Consider the following 21892-nt stretch of genomic DNA (forward strand, 5'->3'; position numbering starts at 1 on the left):
TGTTAAACCATACTAATTTAAGAACAAGTCATGAATATGAGGCTTAATAAAAATCTCTGTGCAAAATAAGTTTTGCTTCTTAGCTTTTCAACATTTCTGTTGCATTCATTATACATTGGAGGGTTTGTTTTTTCCTTTATCTGGTGGGAGAATGGGAGCAACTGCGAGATAATGAGAGACTTGCAGTAGATAGATAGAGAGAGAGAGAGAGAGAGAGACATTCTAAGAGGCTTTTCTAGTTCAATCCCTCTGTAACTGTCACAAGCAGTCAGTCAGTCAGTCAGTCACCTGTAGATGATGTTACTGAAAGCACTGTAGGTAGCAAAGTTCCTACTGTTTCTCAATGAACAGTCCAAACAGTTTAACGATTTAAGATTAAAAAGCTCCCACAGCAGCCAGAACAGACATTTCAAAGATGTTGATCTGCTAAATTTTATTAATTAAAACGTCATAATATAAGAAAGTATTTATAGAACTCTGTTGTTGTACTGCCATGATAAATAATAGTGCCACGGTATACAAGCCACTCCTAAATTTAAGTGTGACAAACTAATTAGACAGCATTACGTCTTTAAAAGTTATTCTCTGTCTCATTTCTCAAAGACAGGAAGTTTGTACGTATCCTGGGGTTCGACCTTGTCTCATTCACAGCTCTGTCTACACACACACACACGAACACAGACCGTCACAACATGGTAATCTCCTGTGAGGAAAGTGTTTTCAAGTGTCATCTTGACCCATCCTTCTCTTCCTCGGTACTACTACCTACACTCCACCCAACACCCATCTCACCCCACCCCATTCTGCATTAATGCTCCCAATCCTCTTTGTGGGATAGTGACGTCTGCTGTCAGAAACAGAGTTAAGCTCAGCAGGCATCAGGAGAATAGAGTAGAGAGAAGCTCCCAGCCGTAGGGATAACCAAGCAAGTTCTGGACCTCCAGGGGGATGAATCTCTGCTGCCTACGCAAGGCTTGACTCTCCTCCCCGGGGGCTGCTTGTTCCTTTTGCTGGGGAGAATACAGGAGATCTAAATTTGCTGTGCCACGATAGCGACCTTCATCAACAGGTGGGCAAAAAAAGACTATCCACTGTCTGAGGGCCTTAATGGCCTCCATGGATAAGTGATAACTAACCGGAATACAAACTCAGCCTTGGACAATTTGTTTAGGATCTTTTGTTGCTGTTTCTTCTATTTCCTACAGGTTTGTCATCTGCAAGTCTCGAGCGGCACGATAGCTTACTCCCATATCAGGTGTGCCTGAAAGGTGTTTGTGTGAACATGCACTCAAAGCATTGACTGCGTTAGAGTGTGTCTCCCGGGGTTTGCTGAGGCCACTGTTTACTTGCAGCGTGATGGTGTGATTGTATTTGTGTGTATGAAACAAGTCACAAGTGCTTAAAGAGTGCGTGATAGGTGGTCGGGCACCGTGGAGGTCAGAGCCCTGGATTTCATAGAGATGGAAGGTCATGCTTATGACCGCTTTGGAGATGGAGAAAGGGACAGCTACCTCATTGACTACCGAAGGATTGTTGGAGACATGGAACCAGCACGGCCACGGCCCTCAAACAGAGATGGGGAGCAACCTCACCCGTATGGGGGATATGCCCACCCTGTGCTACATGGACATGGATATGAGACAGCAGCCCAGCGATACAGCGCTACGCGTATTCAAGCTGGGTATGAACCAGAGAGGTCAGTGTCACACTCTCTTAGCAATCTTCGCACGCTGCAACATCACAAGCTTCTATGGTCTGCAGATGTGATATATCACCACGTGAAGCCATATAACTTGTAAACATTGCACTTCCAGTAGCAACTGAGCTGTTTTCACTTTCTAGTTGCATTGGCTGTGCTCATTACAAGCTCATTTATCAGCTACCTGGGCAGCCTACCAAATCCTCTTACCTACTGTACTGCCGTCATAGGTGTATAGAAGGAGTTTCCATTGACAAGGACGGATTCTCTTTTGTTTGCGTTTCCTGTCTTCTCTCCAACATTTGTAATAGGATCTAGTTACAGTATGTTTGTAAGAAACAGAGACAGATGAGCCACATGCTTTTTGAAATGGATTCAGAATTTAACTGCTGACTAACCAACCATACCTTTATTTTTAGTAAAAATACACTTTCTCCTAATTTAGGTGCACCTTTTTCAATCAGCAAAAGTGATGGACAGAATAATAAAATATTCACTTAAGTGTATAAAATCTGCAACAAGAACAAATTATTGTAAATTTAAAGCTATATATATGTCTTTAATGCTGTTGTCTTTTCATTGGGATACACCAGTATTTCGCTCAGTATTTAGATGTGGTGGTGGCTAACTCATATTCTCAGCTCCACGATGACTGTGTGTGTTTTTTAAATTTCAGCATGGCTGACTACTTGATCAGCGGGGGTACGGGTTACGTTCCTGAGGATGGACTCACAGCACAACAACTTTTTGCTATCGGTGACGGACTTACATACAAGTAAGAAATGCTAAATTTAAAATGAAAAAAAAAAACCCCTCTCACACACAAACACATTCATGGCATTGCTTACATGCTGACACAGATCCAAATGCACCTAAAGAAACACACATATACACTGTTATGTCATATCTTCCATTAAATGTTTATTAATATCAGCAATGACACATCTGCTCAGGTTTTATTTGGGGGATTATATCGCATAATACTACTTTCAAGGATGAGTCTTGAGTGGTGGTACAGACATTAAAAGCAGTGTCTGTCAGAGTGTGTGTGTGTGTGTGTGTCCTGCACATATCAGTGCTTTAATGGCTGTCAGGGTAGTTTCCTTAATGGGGCTATGTGTAGGGTTTATCAGTGTGCAGAGGATAAATGCAGAACGTTTCAGTGTGCTGCTGACAGATTATTTCTGCTTACTGTCAGCTAATAAAATAAAATAAAATGTTGCCGTGTAGGAGTGACTGCAAAACATATAGTTCACATAAACAACTATAAGAGGTAGCTTTACAAGTGTTTTGCTGGTCAGTCAATGTCACTATTAACATTAAATGCTGCTTACCAGTCGCCACAGTGAGGCTGGTTTTGTTTTTTCAGTTAAGTCTTTGTGTGTTTCCTCATGGCAAAAAGTGGTCCTGGCGACACCTGCAATAGCAGGAAGCACTAAAAAGGTGGTGTTGAGTTTGTCAGCACGGTAGCATCGCAACAGTGGAAGATGCACACACAAAACTTTACAGGTGAGTAGCTGAGATCAAAATGAGCGCCGAGTTTGAAGATAGGTGGCATCCAACCCATGAGTGCTAACAACTCATGTGATGATGTAGTGATCAGTGAGAGCTGAGATCAAATCGACGCGCTGACGAGTGCAATGACTGATGTGACCCCACTGAAAAGTGATTTCTAATTTAGTTTGTGCAGTACTTCATAGTCGTCATGATCTTATCTCTCTGTCACCTCTCCCCTTTCAGCGACTTCTTGATCCTCCCCGGTTTCATAGATTTCACTTCTGATGAGGTGGTAAGTGTCATCATACTGTCTAATATATTAAACATAGCCTACTGCTCAAACTTTCTCAGTGTACTGCTCATGTGATGTGATGTAGTTGGGATTAGGGTTCTTCAACATGGGTTATGTCACAACACTAGTTGCTATAATCCCTGTGAGGTTGCTGCTTTGGTGAATGGCAACACAGGAATAGTTTCCTTTGAAAACTGTCACGAGCAAAGTGAGCTAAGTGTGCTTCAAACACGGTGTCCTTTAACTCATTATATTTTATATTGCTGTTATTAAGGTGCTGCTGTAATCAGTCCCTAACTCTTTGTTGTGTTGCTTAGTTAAAGGTGCATGAGCACGGGGTTGTTTATTTGACTTGCACTGTGTTCATCTTTTTGAACTCTCCTGGAGCATTAAATTAATTTCATGACTAGATCACATGGGTTATTGCTGGAGAGCAGGTGTTCGAGGAAGCCACCTGGGTCCTTTAAACACTCAGCCAGTTAGTTCAGCAACTCCACTTCTGATGCATCCAAACTGGCTCACTGCAGGGCAAATGAGCCAGTTAAGAAATACTTATTTAATTTGCTAAAACGCTTGTTGTAGACCTCAGTGTTGCAGTATAAGGTGATAAATTTGTTTCCAAATGCATTGAACTTTTAAGGATCTAACTTCAGCCCTGACACGAAAGATTACCCTGAAGACGCCTCTCATTTCATCTCCTATGGATACAGTCACGGAGTCATCCATGGCCATCGCCATGGCAGTGAGTACAAACACTGCAGAGTGTTAAATACATCATACTTAGTAGCTGAGTAGGTACTGCTCAAATGATGCTTTTCTTCACTTACTTACTCCTGTCTCTAATTGGTTGGATTCAGCTGATGGGAGGGATTGGAATAATTCATCATAACTCCACTGCTGAGTTCCAGGCCAATGAGGTGCGCAAAGTGAAGGTGAGACAGAAAAAGTCACTGCACACATGTGCTCTAATTAAACAGATGAAATCATTTTTGATCTATGAAGCCCCTAACAGCCATCTGATATGGAAATTAAATCCCACTCGACATTCGTGTTTCTGTTTTTGCTAGAAATTTGAGCAGGGCTTTATTACAGATCCAGTGGTAATGAGTCCCCGTCACACAGTAGGCGATGTGTTCGAGGCCAAGTTACGCCATGGTTTCTCTGGGATCCCGATTACAGAGACTGGCAAGATGGGCAGCAAGCTGGTCGGCATAGTTACCTCCAGGGATATCGATTTTCTTTCTGAGAAGGACCATGACCAACCGCTTGAAGAAGTGAGTGTATTAATGTTGTGGATGATTCTGCAAGAATTTGTATATTTTTGAGAACATAATCTGGTAAACGGTAAATGGACTGATTCTTATATAACACTTTTCTACTCTCCCGGAGTACTCAAAGTAAGAATTATAATATCAAACGAGTGTGTGTGTGTGGTCACAGTTTATTTTCTGATGCAGGCAATGACAAAAAGAGAAGATCTAGTTGTTGCACCAGCTGGAGTCACACTAAAAGAAGCTAACGATATACTGCAACGTAGCAAAAAAGGTAAAACTTTAAAGAGTAACTCTGCCGTATGGTAGCAATCATAATTGTGACTGTAGCATTTTTGGCCTTTCCTTTCTCATTCTCCCAGGTAAGCTCCCCATAGTTAATGACAACGATGAGCTCGTCGCCATTATCGCTAGGACTGACTTGAAGAAGAACAGGGATTATCCTCTGGCTTCCAAGGACTCTCGTAAACAGCTGCTGTGTGGAGCCGCCATCGGTACCAGGGAGGACGACAAATACAGACTGGACCTCCTCGTGCAGGCTGGAGTCGATGTTGTTGTCCTGGTAAGTTTTGATTGTATTGTAATTAAACTTTTGTTTGATCTGTTATTTGATTCTAATTTTTTATTAGATCACATATAGTCAGCTAAGTCATTGGTCTCATAATAATCACCGGATGAATGGAACTACAGAGTTGGTATGAGTGTTTGACCGATCTTAAGTCATTTTCCCATAATTTTGTTTTATTATTATTATTATTATTATTATTACAGGACTCTTCTCAAGGAAACTCAGTCTATCAGATTAACACGATAAACTACATCAAGCATAAATATCCCGAACTACAAGTGGTTGGAGGAAATGGTGAGCACCGTTTCTTTACTCGGGACTGTCTTCTTGAATTCATCTTCTACATTTGTGCCTTTCTTTGTCACTTTTCTGTGCCTCTCTCTCTCTTTCTAGTGGTGACAGCTGCTCAGGCCAAAAACCTCATAGATGCCGGTGTGGATGCCCTGAGGGTGGGAATGGGGTGCGGCTCTATCTGTATCACACAGGAAGGTACGATCATACTTAATCATGGGACATAAAAATGTATGAATTTCACTGTATTGAGGATACTTTGCTCCCAACCATCACATTGTGGTCTTGTTTCTCAGTAATGGCCTGTGGACGGCCCCAGGGCACATCAGTGTACAAGGTCGCGGAGTATGCCAGACGTTTTGGAGTGCCGGTAATCGCTGATGGAGGCATTCAAACTGTTGGACATGTGGTAAAAGCTCTTGCCCTGGGAGCATCTACGGGTAAAAGAAAGAACTTTTCTCTCATTTTCTGGAGGCATTAAATTTGTGTGTATACTTGGATTAGCCACTGAACAATTCAGTCTTTTTCCTTCCTCAGTAATGATGGGATCATTGCTGGCGGCAACTACTGAAGCTCCAGGAGAATATTTCTTTTCCGACGGTGTGCGCCTGAAAAAGTACAGAGGAATGGGCTCCTTAGATGCCATGGAGAAAAATAACAGCCAGAAACGCTACTTTAGGTGAGATTTTTACTGGAAAACACTTAATCTGGAAAACTTACCTTGTTAATCATGTGAATTATGTTTGTGTGCCCAGTGAGGGAGATAAGGTAAAGGTAGCTCAAGGTGTTTCGGGGTCAGTACAAGACAAAGGCTCCATTCATAAGTTTGTTCCTTACCTCATTGCTGGCATCCAACATGGCTGTCAGGACATAGGAGCCAAAAGTTTGTCCATTTTACGGTAAGTGTCAAACTGTGCGTCTGTTTAGTGTGAGATTTGTTACGTGAAAGGCTTTCGCCAAGTATCCTCCTGTGATCTGTCTCCAGGTCAATGATGTATTCTGGAGAATTGAAGTTTGAGAAGAGGACCATGTCGGCTCAGATGGAAGGTGGCGTCCACGGGCTTCACTCGTAAGTCTGACGTTTGACTGTTTGCTTAAGGTGACCTTTACCCCTCCGCTGCAACCCCTTCTTTCTCCATGTATGTCTTTTTCTTTTCCTGTTTCTGTTGTCTAAACATTTTGATACCAGTGACAGTATGTGAACATGCTGTTGTTAGATATGCTTCATTGTTAAGTGTCCATTAATTTACCTTCAACAGTATAAAACTCTCTTATCTTTTTCTCTTTATTACTCATGCTATCATATTAGATATTCTTTTGTGCCATGTAAGTAATCATTACCTCCATCTTCTCCTTTCTTAAAAAAAAAAAACATCTTCATTCATTTTTCTAACTGTAAAGTTTATGCTTTCCCTCTTTTTTTTCTATTCCACATGTAGTCATGAGAAGCGGTTTTACTGAAACAGGTGGAAGAGGAAACACCCGATCGGGACCCAACGTCCCGACCCCAGCAGCTATGAGCAGATGCACCGGGCGCATGTGATCAGAATGCAACGCATGAAGCTCCTGTGACTTCTACACTCTAAAGTTTAAACAAAACTATTCTGTGACCTTCTGTTCATTGGTGTCCCAGCTCTGACCCCCAAAACAACTCTCTTAAAGTTCGAAGAGCCTAAAAGGATAGAGCCAAAGAACAGAGTTTTAGAGGATGGTCACAAACTCTTAATCTGTTGTTCTCCCTCTCAGGTCAAGGTGTAGAGGGAATCCTGTTATTACCTATTCTGTTGTTCCCTTTCAACAAACTTGTCATGATATATCTGCCGAGCTTGATAGAGAAGAGTACAGCCATATATTTCCTTGCTCATTTACTACTTTTACTACCCCTCCCCCCCCTTTTTTTTGTGGGAAATCAAGTAAATAACAGCGCACAGAGCTTTAATCACATACTTTTAGTTCTCTTTCTCTCATATATATAACAATAACAAGTGAAGTGTGCTAATAAACACAGAAGAGTAAAATTCTCATAATGTTTTTAGTGCACAGCTTTGTCACTCAAGTCATTTCTTTGATGCGTGTCGGTGAGCTCTGTGCTGCTCTGTCATAGAAGGGACAAGAAAAGCATCAGCCTTAATTTATAAACGAGCACTCCAAATAGGGAGTGCCTTCAAAAAGCAATTTACACTCTCACCTGGAACTTTACTCTTATTTTAATGTTATTGCTTGATTTAAAGGAGAGTATTCACTGTTTTCTTTCATCATTCTCATTTTTATTGTCACTATGCAACCAAAGCTCCACTTAGCTTTATAGTACATGCTGTATTCTCCAAAAATGCTATTTTGCAAAAGGTTATCATTAATAACACAGGATATAGAATGGTTGGTTATTTGTCTTTATTTCCCAGGCTCAGTATTAAAAAAATAATAATAAAGCAAAAAAAGGTAGATACAGTAATGGATTCTCTAGTGTTGCAGTAGAACAAAACCAATATTCCAGTTTTGATTTATTTATTTCTAATGATCTTTACAAATATCACTTTTAAATTAATTTAATTTTTCCTTTTTTCTGTGAGGTACTCAGTATATTTGGTGAGAGACGTATTACATGTATCACTCAGTTTTTAAAAAAATCAACAATCAACAAAAAACACCAGCTTGTCCCTATGAATGCTTTTACACTCAAAATGCAAAGAAACCTCAAAAGGTTTATATATTTAGACTGTAATTCTTTTAGCACACTATCAGGAAAGGGAAGCGGAGAAAGTTAAGCCCTTTCAAGTATGTCTCACAAACCACAGAACGTATCAGCAACGCAAACTTTAACTTTTGTGACTTTTGCTTGTCCTATGGCTGCTAGATTTCCTCGACACAATCCTGGATTTTCACTAAAACAAAATAAAGCAAAAAAAAAATTGAACTCCGTTTTTGAACTTCTTTGCCACAAATATTACCTTTTTTTTTTAGAAACAAATGTTTGATTTTACATATGATTTCAATGGACACATTCTAAAATTATAATGTTGCTCAAATAAAGCAATACTGCAAGGAAGAAATAGGTTGCTGAAAACAGCATAATGAAGACAGTCTTATAAACTTTTTTTTGTTTGAATATACAATATCAACAGTACAGTATTTACAAAAAATATTGGCTCATATTTTAGGTCTATATAACGTTTTTGACATATAGACTACGGTTTAATTCCCCCATTTAACCTAAATAGACTTAAATCTACACAATTTGTATTCCAGTTACACCCAGTTTTATTTTGTTTTTTAGCTTTCTACAATTCAATGGTGTCACTGCAAACACTCAGTGCATCAATTTGTTTGCACACACTGACAAACTCTGCTTGTACAGCCATATCCCATTCCAGCTGTTTGCTTTCACTCAGGTGTTTAGTTCCTGCCAATCGGCCAGACCCCCGACTGTCCTGGGAAGCTAAGCTCAGGGTTCGGTAACGTCTGTGGTATGGCAGGTGGGGGATTGCACGTGGGAGGCTGCTCTGAGTAAAATTTTGCCCTCTGTTGGCCCATGAATGTGATCGCAGCTTTCCTGTTTCTTTGGAATGGCTGCAAAGGCCCTGGGTTGAACCAGTAACACTCCCTTTCCAATCACATTGGTCTGGTGATAATGGTTGATTTCTACGAGCTGTCATACAGCCTTGAGGTTGGGAATACCTGGAGTTGGACAAGGTGTTCTCTTGATCTACATCTCCACAAGAAGAAGTTCGGTAAAGGGTATTTCCCACAGAGCTGGGCCCTTGCTTTGATGTACCTTGGCTTGGGGAGCTCAAGGAAAGGCTTGAGGAAACAGGTATGAGTCTTGGGAAACCAAAGATACTATGAGAAAACAGGGATTCGCTGAACAGAGCTTGGTCGATGCTGCGCGACAAGTCTATGGGAGATGGAGGCCGCAGATCCACAGTTGAGTCAGTCTCGAGACTTAAATGATCCAGTGATGACAGGCGAGTCTCAGGTGAGGCTGTAGGTTTATGCGGTGGGTTTGGGGGTGTGGGGAGAGGTAGTACAGTTTTGCTTTGGCTGGGTTTGTGATCACAGTCTGGTATATTTCCAGGAGACTCCACAATTGAGTAAAGAGGAAGAACCTCTGACTGCTCCTTGGCTACAACATCACAGGCCACCAGCTTTTCTTGCTTACCCTGGGAAAGGACGGGGGAATTTGCACCATCCTGAGAGGTTATGGTGAGCATTCGTGAAGGAGAGCCACCGGATAGACGGGACCAAGATCCTGGTCTAGGATGTGCTATGGTCTTGTTAGAGTTGCTACAGAATAGAGGATGTGTGCCGATGACAGACAAACCTAGGCAGACCCCAATCTCACAGAGTCTGCAGCCTACTTGGTAGCCCCACCATGGCCAAGGCTGAAACCCATGGCCATCAACCCCACCCAAACCAAGGGCATGCAGGATCCCATAAAGCTGAAGACCTCCACACCCTAACAAACACAAAGAAGTTCCTACTCCAGCTCCTGCTGCCCTACCCCAGTCCTTCACACTAGCAAAGGGGCAAATTGCAGGTCGCATCACCTCAGGAGATCCTCCACTCTCTCCATTGTCATTTAACCTGTAAATGTTTCTACTGTTGACTTGTGTCAAGCAGTAGAAGATGAGGTATGAGCATGAGAGAAAGGTGGTGAGACATACGAACACACCCTGAGGAAAGAGCAGGATGACAGTCGGGAGGCTGTGAAAGAGCTGAAAAATCCCAAAACATCCCAAAGAGATAATAAAATGTAACAGGGCCAAACATAGCAACAAGCAAGGCTTTGGCAAGGCTGAGAAGGAGGCAGAAATAACAGGTGAAAGTGAAAGATGCTTGCATGAACGAAAGGAAAGAAGGAGGAAGGCCAGGGAAAATGCTGAGATCAAACATGGCAATGGCAGTTCGGAGAGCAGCAGAGAGACAACAGGGGAAAGGCGATCTTGGTAACTGTAAGCATCGTAAAGCAAACAGAAAGCTTGGATCCCTGCAAATGCCAAAATGAACAAGTGCAGCATTGTGAAGTAGGGGCTTCCAGGGGGACACCTCAGGGGCAGCCCTAACAGGCAGACTACAGAGATTAGGCCAAATACAGTGAAGACAGAGCCCAGGCCATAGATATGTGCTTCCCATGCAAATCCCCACGTAGCCAGGGCAGAGTTCCAGTCTGAATACAAAGGGACCAAAAATGAAGGGGTGAGAGCCAGAAAGGGGTGCAGAGGCTTGTTGTGAGTAAAATCCTCTGGGTAGGTAGGTGTCCAGGAATGATTTAATGTTTTGCAGGTTGTGGCAATTGTGTCCATGTTACCATCTAGCTGGCTTGGGCTTCTGGCTTTTGAATCATTCTTGGAGTCATCTGTAAAGAATATAAAAAACACATGAACACCATATTGGTTATGTCAAAAGAAAACCAAAAAGTAGAAAATTTAAGTACAGACTTAATTTAAAGTTTTTCGTTGGCAAACGAGCAAACATGCTAACTTGCATAAATATGATGGTATAGTAATACATAGACAGTGTAAAAGATGGACATCGCTATGGTTTTTTTAAAACATAGTATTAAACATGTCTTAGTTTTTAAAAATTTAATATGTCTCTAAATGAGTGACTGAGCCTGTGAACTCAGCAGGGTAGGTCAAGTCAGGAGTCGTTTTTCCCATAGACTTCTATAGGGCCGCCCTCTGGTGGCCATTAATTAGAATGCAGGTTTAATGCTCTGTAAGCTACATCCATGTTTTATACTGTCAATGTCATCAGCATTAAGCATTAAGTATTAGCATTAAGCTCAAAGCATGGCTTTGCTTCACACCTAATACACCTGTGTATTTTTATTATTTTTTGTGTGGTGGTTATGTGTCATATTATCTTTAATAATGAAATTTTTTTCTCGAGAAATGAACATACTGGTGCTAATCTAACCTCTGGATACAGGCCAAATTTATTTTTACGCACAATCTTCATTTTCTAAAAAGAGAGCAGGGTGTAATCTGCTGTGTGTGAAGCTAATCCATAATAAAACAGAACGGGCTTGTAACTGGGAATCTAACTGGGTCACAGACAGAGTGGGAGCATGAGCAGTAGGTTGTGTGCATATGTGTTTGTGTGAAAGTGAGGAAGAGAGATACTGTATGTGTGCTGATTAGCCAGTATTGACCTCATGCCTGCTCTCATTTTGTGTGGCTATAAGTAAATTCACATTAGTGAAGCGATGTTGTTATCTGTAAGAATGCGAAAGAGGTTTATGACTGATGATAACATTGTAACAAACAAAAAATGTGAGTTTCTTATTCTGTATATGAAATAAGCTGTATAGGGCAATCAGGGAATCAGGGAACCTACTGGTTATAAATGGAATGTGTCCTATTTCTGGTCCTCCATTAGTAGTGAAGCAATCAGTATAGATGCAGCGAACAGAGAGCACTTATAAGTGCGGGGCTTTCGCTCTGCTGTCTATGAAATCTAATAAAAATGAGAGTACATTTAATATGTACTCCATCTTGATGCAGTTATTCAATAAACTTGTTGTTACACTGAAAATGTGTGGTGTTAAATGCATACACAGGAGGAAGCAAATTCCTTATTCATTTCTTTCAAGTCCTCCTCATATGCTTGTGGACACAACATTTACTTTGACAAGTAAATGCTAGTATTTGTGTGTGTGTACAGTAAATAGTGTGCATGCTGCATTATCCAGTAACCTTTGAGTGCGGGCTGACTGCAATGTGAATAAAATGTTTTACTTTAACAGGAGAGTGTAAGTTTGAACTGGAGAATCTGTGCTAAAAGGCTTGAATGAGAAAGACAAGGGCAGAGAACTGAGTCAAAGAGAGACATTTGAAGAAAGTGATGCAACCCATTCTGTGAATGTAAAAGAACTGTGTTTGCCAGCAGAATACATATCATAAGCACTGCAGTGACATGTGGATTCTGAGTTTTTGGACGTTATGCAAGGAAACTGAAATGCACTGTAGGGCATAGTTTCAGCTTTAGATTTAAAGTAGGAATGCTGTAAATAATTAAAGGACTCTTACCTTCTTTTGCCTCCATGCTGGCAGTTTCTCTCTGTAAAATAAGATCTGTAATATCAATGAATCCATCTCTGTTTCCCTTTGTGGTAACAGAAATGCCTGTGGTCCATCCAAGAGTGTCTGGCCCCGGTCCAGTGGGCAGTGATGCAGTTGAGTTCTGGTCTGATGTGTGTGATGGGAGTGAGCCAGGGAGAAGAAAGGGTAAGTGAGTATCAGTCATCTGATTTTGAAAGCCTGGGAATGTTGGCTGATTCTCTCCAGACTCTCTAGGATACAAAACTGATGCGGTGTTGGTCTCAGCTGGCTGATTCTTTAATGTTTGTTCATGGGTAAGCTTGGGTGGTACACTTGCTGATGAGGACTTCATTGTTTGCATTCTCTCTGTGGAGGCAGTATCTACTGTAGCGCCCTTTGTGGGTGTGGGTATGGGTCCCTTCTCATTAGGAAAGAAAAGAGATGTCTCAGCGCTCTCCAGTAAATCGCCATATTCACCAATCACACCTTGTCTGTCTGTGTCCTCAGATGATGATAAGGACCAACTTAAAGGGGAACCCAGGAAGTCATCATCCTCGGGTGCAATCATGGGGTCACTTGGTGCTGAACCGGGTACATGAGGTCTACTCGAGAGCTGTTTCAGAAACTGCCCTGCCTTGTCACTGTCTGGCTGTTGTGTTTCTTTCACATTTTCTCCAGTTAACGCTATGGCACGAAGCGAGTGAGGCAAAGAGAGAGGCAAGAGAAAATAAATATTCCACAGAGAGACCATGTTGAGGGTCGGCAAACTTGACCTCAGAGTCACTTGGAGTTGTTGTGCAGTCACATGTTTGAGTAATCCCTAATATCAGGTTTCCAAAGATGTCATTCTTAACACACCTGGAGAAAACAATCACACGTAGGAAAAACAAGTAATGCCAACTGCCTTCAAATATGTCTTGTCATTTGGACATCTCTAACATAGATAAAGTTAAACTGCTGCATGTGGGTCACAGCGAAAATCAAAAATTGTTGGTGAAAATAACGGCAGTGTGATGAACATGAACGCGGTGTGCTGAAACCCTCTGCTAGACTATAAAGTCTTGTGACGTGCACACAGTACAAACATTAAAATGCAAAAACCCACTTAAACAAGAGCATTAAAAAAAGAGACATTAGACCACGCAACTCTGTGTGGCAGCCATTCCTTTTTTAGCTTCCTTACCTCATCTATAGCCCTCTTTGCTGCAGCCTCTTTAAACATATATGCCGCTCTGTGCTGCTGCATGTCTGCAGTCTCTGTCTGCATTGCACGGCGTGTCCTTTCATACTCACTCTGCTATGCCCCTGTTCTATCCATCGGGCTGCTGACACACGGGACAGACCCCACCTCCTCTACACAACCCCCGCTATGCCCACACGCTGCTTCTGCACTCATCTGACAGTGAGGCTGTTTGCTGCCTTCAATTCTCCTAAATCTGAGGCTGCATCATTATGAGTATCACCTTTATTATAGTTTATTTATTATAGAAGAGAAGAATAAATGTAAAAGCAAAATATATCAAAGCAGATCAATACATGGATTTGTGTGTAATTTACAACTGGTGGCAAAAGTAAACAGCTCAGCTAGAAACATTTGAACTAAAGTATATACTGAAAAGCAGATTCTTTTTTGACAGCATACATCTATAACGCATGATCATAGTTACTTGCTTGTATACGAACACAGAACACCTGAGAATCTCGTACATGCACTGTTTGACCAAGGATTTTTACCACCACTTATTGCGGCGAGAAACTGTGATGGTGTTATCTTATTCACATTCCTTTATTTTCCTCCTTTTATTGTTCACGTGAGCTGTTTTTACCCAATGGGGGAAATCCAGTAACCTCATGGCCTAATTCAATTCCCATGGATGCTTCTAAAATAGACACTGATCCACATACCTTTGGACATATTTGGGGACAGTAAGCTTGAGGCACAGACACACATTATATGCTCTCTTTGCCTAGATGTTGCAGCCGTCTCAAAACTTCTGTTTTATAAACTTCTCACTGACCATTACTGTTGAATGGGAATTCTGCCAAATGCATAATGATTGGTCGCTGGGATGCAAACCTAACTTCATCCCATAAACAAACACGCCAAACATATCGTTAGGACAAAACACAAAGGCATAAATAATGGTTCTACGTGCCAAGACACACACACTGGCTGTGACTAGCAACACCAAAGATAATAATAAAGCGTTTACACTTGGATAAGTACAGCCAGAATGACAGCGAAGGCTATGCCACATCATTTAGACAGTCAAAGATGGGAGATAGGAACTTCCCCAGGGGTGTGATTAACCCAGTGTCTGATGAGGACACAGGAAAGCATCAACCCGGCCGTGACTAAAGGGGCTGGAAAGGAACAATGACAGGCCAAACATATGAGCTCAGAAAGGGTAATGGCCAAATGATTGCCGCCTCACACTCGCTATCTGAATTCACTGAGCAACTGGTTTCTGTTTAGACAACTCATCCTCCAACAAGACAAAGTCAGCAGGGGCTGGGGTCCTGCAGGGAATGAGGACTGTCATGTCAAGACTCATAAACAAAGCTGCACAAGCAAAGAGGAGGATAAAAGCAAGCAATTCCCTTACTTTAAAAAAAAGATGAAGATGGGACAAAACGTACAGTACAATATTATACAGTGATGCCCTCTTAACATGTGTATACAAACATGACCTTTACACTTCACCTCAGTTGTCTGTTATTGGACCAACAAAGGAGGTCAAAGTAATGAGGGCAATGCCACAATCACATGCATCCCTTTGTGGAAACTCAAGTGAATTCTTAGAACATAAATCTAAAAGCATGTTCATTGAGGACAGGCATCACAAGTGCCTTTGAAAGAAGAACTGAAGAAATGTTTATTCAGCATTCGTTTTTGTAATTGTAATAACTCCAACATTCATTAAACATACATTAAAATGAGTACAAATCTTAAAATAATTCTGAACGTGAAACAGTGGAACAAATTTGATTAAGATGTGTAAAATGTCAGAGGTCCCTTGGAAATACTATGATATACTAAATGATATACTAAATACTATGATTTATATTTAAATAATTGAATTCAGGTGTTCCGATGTGTTTCTGGAAGAATGGTCATAAAGTCCCATAAACACACTCTTAAACCTTGTGGGAAAAGGGTGTGCCAAAATCATATTAAACTCCATGGATTAAGAACGGGATGTCACTCAAGTTCATAGGGAAGCACAGATTTTTTTTCATGAAAAGCTGGAATCATAAAGGGAATTTATTAATAAGTTCCCTTTGTAATTATAAAGTCTCTCTGATTCTGATGTGTATAAAAGTTAAAAAAATTATATATATATATGTGTATATATATATATATATATATATATATATATATATATATATATATATATATATATATATATATATATATATAAATCGGCTGGTTTTTAATTAGAGTGAAACTCGCTCATTGATTATGTCAAGGAAGACAGAAGAAGCCGAAATGGAAGCAGCTATAAAAATCAGCCAAATACAGGAAGCCCACTAATCAGTGATATCCACAGGTTCCAGGATAAGTATTTTCCTGGTATTATTCACAAAAGGGGAAAACTTGGAACTTGGTGGTGGACTTACCAAAAATACTGCATAAATGCATGAACAGGTCGCAGTTCGCAGGAGGTCGCAAAAGAACCACTCAAATTAAATCTGTAAATTTGCAGTTCAGTTACTATAGGGTTGTTATAGTTGAAATACATTGCTCAGACAGGCAGAGGCGAATGATTTACAGTGGGTGACAGTCCAGATATTTTCAGACTGCACAGTAGGTGGCGGAAAATATGCAGTTACAGAAAATCACGAAGAAGAAGGAGGAGGAGTTAAGAGGAGGACTTAGATACCCACACTGGGATCAATTCCATCTTCACGTCAGACTCACTTGTGAGATGTCCATGTAGCTTAATATTAACTTTTTTATTCTTTTTTATCTTTTGCTGCAAACTAGGTGTTTGGGAACAGCCTGTTCTTACCTACTACATATTACTACAATTGAATTGGATGCACTTTTGTAACTCTGCCACAGAAAATAGCTACTAGGTTTAACTAGCTAAGGCTTTCCATGCTTTGACGGTAAGTTCATTTTGGTCTTAAATTAGCATTGCATTTGTTTGTTTGTTGTTTGTTTCAGCTGGCTGTGAAAGAAAGGCTAACCCCATATGTTGAAGGGGATTTTTTTTTTTAAAAAAAACCCAAAAAACTAGACAATTGTACCAAATGAGTGGGTGGGTTTTGGTGGTGGTTGGGGACATTTGGGCTCTATACAGTTAGCTTTGTTTGCTTAGCTCAACTTTAACGGCTCTTGTAGCAGCAGTGAGCGGAGAAATCTTTTTTCTGAGAAAAATAAAAAGGAAAATTACAAGGACAAATAGCTTAAACTGGTAAAATGTATGAGCTGCCAGTAAGTTTGTTTTGCAGCTGAAGAACAGCACAAAGCAAGTTTCCATGTATATGTTTGTTTTCCTGCGACTTTGAGCAGAACAATCAGTAGCCATCGCTAACCACAAGTTAATGCATGAGGAATAAAACAGCTACAATTAATGATAGGAAAATTGTAACAAAATCTTTATTTTGTTGTAGGGCAGTTGTTTTGCATTTAGTATGTATGTGCATGCATGATTAGAGGCATGCCCCCTCAGTTTGGTGGTTCCTACAGAAATACTCGTACAAAAGTACATTTTACTAACCCCATGTTTGCCTACTGGTGGTGGTCAGAGGGCCCGGTGGCGCCAGTGTCCAGCAGCCTCGCCTCTGTCAGTGCGCCCCAGGGCAGCTGTGGCTACAATGTAGCTTGCCATCGCCAGTGTGTGAATGTGTGTGTGAATGGGTGAATGACTGAATGTAGTGTGAAGCGCTTTGGGGTCCTTAGGGACTAGAAAAGCGCTATACAAATGCAGGCCATCTACCATTACATTGTGAAATAGGACTCCTGTCTCCGCCATTTTCCTTGCTTCGTCTTGTTATAGGCTAAAACAGTCCTAGATAACATCCCTGACTTGTGTGCAACTTTTGCATGATTCACTGAAAGAAATAATCAAGCTAAACAACAGGGAAGCAGCTTTCATAAGTTATGGAGAGTTGTACAATTTGTGCCAACATGTTCAATATGATTTATAACATTATAAGTAACATTATTACATGTTGATAAAATTTAAGTGATCCTTTAAAGTCTGATAGTTTACTTATTCTATATAATGCAGAAAAATAAAATTCCTATACTGTTTTTTTTTTTGCATAGAAGCATCGTTGGTGATATATCAAGAAATTGATGACATATGTATAGATTTAATATAAATGTAATATAATATAGATTTAATATAAAGTTAACATATTCAAATTTTGCCTAAACATGTACAGGTACTCCAAGTACTCCAATTTTGGCAAGTAAAAAACCTGTCAGCTAATGGTGTGTGGCTGTGTGCATATGCTCTTGCAGAGAGGTTGTGACCTTCCTATAGACATACTTTGAAAAAATATGTTGTGACATAGGGCACTGTCGCTGCCATTTTGGTTACTTGGTCTGATTATAGGCTATTGTAGGCTCTGAGCAGTCCTATATAACACGCATAACTTGTGTGCAGCTTTTGCATTATTCAGTGAAAGAAATAACCAAGCCAAACAACAGTGAAGAAGCTACGTTATAGAGAGTTGAACAATTTTACAGGTGTCAACATGTTGAATTTAAAATATAACTTTATAACTGAGATTATTACATTGTTAATACAGTATGAGTAATCCTTTTAAGTATATTGTAGTGTTATACTATATCATTCTGGTAAATAAAATTATTATTACTTATTACAAATTTTTTTCTGTGTAGAAGTATTGTAGGTGTAAGTACATCAAGAAGTTACAGAAATATGTTTTTGCTTGAAGACGTTTCAACTCTCATCCGAGAAGCTTCTTCAGTTCTAAGGTCAAATGGTGGAGAGTCCCAGACTTAAGCCCAATGGGAGATTCCCCCAGGGGGACATTGACCCCTAATGATCTAATCACACGAGCCAAGATGTAAAAAACGGGTGTTGGTCACAATCAGCCAAGGTTTCGGGTGAACTCATTGTGAAAACTAGCCCCACATTATCATGTGATTTCCTGAGGTCAACAGGCCCAGGATGTGAGTGGGCGTTAAGGCGTCTGGGCAAGGATCTCAAAACTGGATTATAGATGGCAGACAGTTGGTGTCATAAACCACCGCCTCTGTTCAAAGATGATCGTTCACAGTGGACATGGCTTCTTTCACTCCTCTTTCAAACCATCTGTCTTCTTGACCTCACTAAATCACATCACAGGTTGGGGCTGGGTTTCACAGTGAGTTCACCTGAAACCTTGGCTGATTGTGACCTACACACCTTGGCTCGTGTGATTAGATAGAGGATCATTAAGGGGTCCATGCCCCCCTGGAGGGACACTTCCATAGGCAAAACATAGGACCAGAATTGGTTATAAATGATTGCTTTGATTTCTGTCATTCTTAGTTATTCTTGATCTTTGTATTTCTTTGTTTTTCCCTATTTTGTGGTTTCTGTGTCTACCTGCCTGGTTCTCTGTTTTTTATTATTCCAAATTCATGCATGTGTCATGGGTCTTTCTCTTTTATCCAGGTAGCCTTGGGTTTTTGAATACTCTTCTCTCTCTTAAATGAAAGCCCTACAATTGCTGACATGTTTGCAAGTGTAGCTCTTAGCAGAGGCATTACTGCCCACCGCATAAGTAAGAATGCCACGTTCTTCATGAATGAAGCAACATTTGCAGTCCCTGGATGCCAGAACCGGACCTCAGAACGGCACAAACCTCTGTTGCTGATGTTACCGTGGTTGGGTTCACGTCCTCAAGCGCTGGTTAAGTACTGTGACATCTACTTCAACACAGGATTTGACGTGCTAGTATTTGAGAGCGAGGTAAGAATTCAGGGACTGAGAAATTGGAGCAAATGTTAAACTTAATCGGTTTCTCACACTAACTGTATAGCTGCTCTTCTGAGTCAGCTAAAACAGTATGACAGTGTGTTTTATTCTTGTATTTATCGCTAAAATGCATCACAGGGCAGTTAATGAATAATAGTCTTTCTAGAAGTATGTGCTCTGAGTGCAAGCTTGTGCTTCCCAGAATTACTAAAAGTACAATAGAAGGCAGAGCCTTACGTTATCGAGCCTCTGTGCGGTTGAGGTTGAGAGAGACAACCTGTACTTTGAAGATTAGGCTTAAAAGTTTATAGTTGGGGTGGATCAGATGACCCCGAATCATCCATAAATCATGCTGCTGTTGGGGACTTCCCATGATATAATACCCACTTTTCTGTTCACGATGCATTTATATGAAACTGTTGTACATCGTTTCCTTTTCCCTACTCTCTCCCTTTGTCCCCCCTTTTTGTGATCAGATTACTCCCCCCACCCTCTGTTGGAAGTTGTTTAAACTTGTTAAAAGGAAGTTCTTCATCCACAACTGTTGCCATAATATCACCGTTCAGATTGTCAAATTAAAGGCTCCTTTTCTTTAAACTGTAAAGTGTTTTAAGGTCTATATCTGTGAAGTAGCACTATAAGAATGAAACTGCATTAGATAAATGTGAAGAAAGTTTGTATTAAACTAAGATTGCAATAGAAACCTAACTCATAAAAAGGCAACAGTAGAGGGGACCCCACCAGGACATTGTGGGAGCACTGTAATGTCGCGCTGTAATCTTACTTTGAAAAATGAATTCACTCAGTTTTATATTCAAAGTTTAGTGTGTGTGTATGTTTTTAAATGATTTTCGGAAAGGCTGATTGAATTTCTCCTTTTTTTTTTTTAAAGGTGAAAGGGTTCCTTTGGCCCCGCTGGGGTCTGGAACATGGAAAGACATTACTGGAGTTGCTGGAGAGCGAGCGCTTCGTGTCCCGCCCCTTGCTTGTTCATGCATTTTCAATCGGTGGATATACCTTCTCTCAGCTCCTTGTGCATGTGTCGAAGGATACAAATAAATATCAGGCATTCACAAAAAGGATCACAGGACAGATTTATGATAGCATGGTGGCAGGATCCCTTGAGCACATGGCTATAGGTGAGTTACCATTAACTCACACTTTATCTAATTCTTGTTTTCCTTTTCTTGCAAAATTGATAATTATTTTCCTTCTTTCTTCTCAGGTTTGGGAAAAACTGTATTTCCAAAATGTGAGTGGTTGGTAAAGCAAACAGCCATGTTTTACTTTGACAAGTTTAAAAGCCACACCGTGGACTACTTTGACATAGGCTTGGATGTGTTTTGGAATACGCCCGTCACCGCTCCTGTGCTGATGTTCTACTGTAACAACGATCCACTGTGTGACCCACGAAATTTGGCGGACTTGGCCGGTTACTGGCGAAGGCGTGGAATGGATGTCACAGAAAAGAAGTGGGACAATTCCATTCACGCGGGCCACCTTAAGAAACACCCAGAAGAATATCTGTCCACACTTTGCATATTCCTCAGTTCCCTTGGTTTTACCCCGTTAAAGGCAAAGTTATGAGGTAAAATCCCAACAATGTAATGCAAGAGGAACTTCACTGTGCATTAACCTCAAATGGTTTAAGCTGTAAAAGTACATCTTGAATTTTTACACTAATTGGCGTGTGTAATGAAGGTACAGTAACAGTTCAATTTTATTCAGAATGAAGATCGAGTGTACTCAGGGTTTAGTTCATACAGTTTCATAAACACTAAAGCAAAGCATATAAAGAATAAAATGCACTTTGGATCACAATGTTCATGTACGCCAAAGTAATAATAATAATGGATTGGATTTATATAGCGCTTTTCAAGGCACCCAAAGCGCTTTACAATTCCACTATTCATTCACTCTCGCATTCACACACTGGTGGAGGCAAGCTACAGTTGTAGCCACAGCTGCCCTGGGGCAGACTGACAGAAGCGAGGCTGCCATATCGTGGCATCGGCCCCTCTGGCCAACACCAGTAGGCGGTAGGGTAAAGTGTCTTGCCCAAGGACACAACGACCAGGACAGAGTGCCTGGGGATCAAACCGGTGACCTTCCGGTTACAGATACGCTTCCCAACCGCCTACAATCAACCGCTCAAAAATACAATTTCCAAATCAAATGTGAACTTTGCTTTTTGCTTCTTTTTTTTTAAATATTTGAGACAAAATGTAAACAGTCCAAAGAATGATGTGAACATCGATGACCACAAGCATGCAAGCTCCAAGTGCTTCTA

The 21892-nt window shown here is 40.7% G+C and overlaps 3 protein-coding genes across 5 annotated transcripts; 2 read left to right on the plus strand and 1 right to left on the minus strand.

Annotated features, from left to right (window-relative positions):
- The first annotated feature begins 11 nt into the window (after positions 1-11).
- On the plus strand, positions 12-8024 carry impdh1a (IMP (inosine 5'-monophosphate) dehydrogenase 1a). Of its 3 annotated transcripts, XM_040025525.1 has the most exons (17): positions 12-1069; positions 1206-1696; positions 2376-2474; positions 3440-3488; positions 4129-4230; positions 4346-4420; positions 4556-4762; positions 4946-5033; positions 5122-5321; positions 5531-5621; positions 5721-5816; positions 5915-6058; positions 6156-6297; positions 6374-6517; positions 6604-6687; positions 6928-6944; positions 7058-8024. In XM_040025525.1, the coding sequence occupies exons 2-17, from the start codon at positions 1461-1463 to the stop codon at positions 7159-7161; spliced, it is 1878 nt and encodes a 625-aa protein (XP_039881459.1). In that variant the 5' UTR covers positions 12-1069; positions 1206-1460; the 3' UTR covers positions 7162-8024. The 3 variants fall into 3 exon arrangements, with proteins under 3 accessions (XP_039881459.1, XP_039881458.1, XP_039881461.1); XM_040025524.1 differs by having other exon boundaries at positions 12-1696; XM_040025527.1 differs by lacking the exon at positions 6928-6944 and having other exon boundaries at positions 12-1696.
- A 769-nt stretch (positions 8025-8793) lies between these two features.
- LOC120729714 (proline-rich transmembrane protein 4) lies at positions 8794-13940 on the minus strand. The gene is made up of 3 exons (XM_040025523.1): positions 13842-13940; positions 12647-13516; positions 8794-10971 (listed from the first exon to the last, which is right to left on the minus strand). Exons 2-3 carry the CDS (start codon positions 13407-13409, stop codon positions 8897-8899), a joined length of 2838 nt encoding a protein of 945 aa, XP_039881457.1. The 5' UTR covers positions 13410-13516; positions 13842-13940; the 3' UTR covers positions 8794-8896.
- A 2281-nt stretch (positions 13941-16221) lies between these two features.
- On the plus strand, positions 16222-21537 carry si:dkey-5i3.5 (uncharacterized protein LOC565091 homolog). Its single transcript, XM_040025542.1, has 4 exons — positions 16222-16771; positions 19300-19596; positions 20495-20741; positions 20828-21537. The coding sequence occupies exons 2-4, from the start codon at positions 19360-19362 to the stop codon at positions 21187-21189; spliced, it is 846 nt and encodes a 281-aa protein (XP_039881476.1). The 5' UTR covers positions 16222-16771; positions 19300-19359; the 3' UTR covers positions 21190-21537.
- Positions 21538-21892: the final 355 nt, after the last annotated feature.

This window comes from Simochromis diagramma, unplaced genomic scaffold (genome assembly GCF_900408965.1).
Source record: "Simochromis diagramma unplaced genomic scaffold, fSimDia1.1 OVJJ01000293.1, whole genome shotgun sequence".
Classification (NCBI taxonomy): Eukaryota; Metazoa; Chordata; class Actinopteri; order Cichliformes; family Cichlidae; genus Simochromis; species Simochromis diagramma.

What these genes read in the sequence shown, in the direction of transcription:
- impdh1a (XM_040025524.1), top strand. Translation starts at nt 1,461, where the DNA reads ATGGAAGGTCATGCTTATGACCGCTTTGGAGATGGAGAAAGGGACAGC. An exon ending in ACAAGTGGTTGGAGGAAATG is followed by an intron (nt 5,622 to 5,720) that starts GTGAGCACCGTT and finishes CTCTCTTTCTAG; the next exon opens with TGGTGACAGCTGCTCAGGCC. An exon ending in AAAAGTTTGTCCATTTTACG is followed by an intron (nt 6,518 to 6,603) that starts GTAAGTGTCAAA and finishes ATCTGTCTCCAG; the next exon opens with GTCAATGATGTATTCTGGAG.
- LOC120729714 (XM_040025523.1), bottom strand. Translation starts at nt 13,409, where the DNA reads ATGGTCTCTCTGTGGAATATTTATTTTCTCTTGCCTCTCTCTTTGCCT. An exon ending in CAGCATGGAGGCAAAAGAAG is followed by an intron (nt 10,972 to 12,646) that starts GTAAGAGTCCTT and finishes TATTCTTTACAG; the next exon opens with ATGACTCCAAGAATGATTCA.
- si:dkey-5i3.5 (XM_040025542.1), top strand. Translation starts at nt 19,360, where the DNA reads ATGTTTGCAAGTGTAGCTCTTAGCAGAGGCATTACTGCCCACCGCATA. An exon ending in TGCTAGTATTTGAGAGCGAG is followed by an intron (nt 19,597 to 20,494) that starts GTAAGAATTCAG and finishes TTTTTTTTAAAG; the next exon opens with GTGAAAGGGTTCCTTTGGCC. An exon ending in CCTTGAGCACATGGCTATAG is followed by an intron (nt 20,742 to 20,827) that starts GTGAGTTACCAT and finishes CTTTCTTCTCAG; the next exon opens with GTTTGGGAAAAACTGTATTT.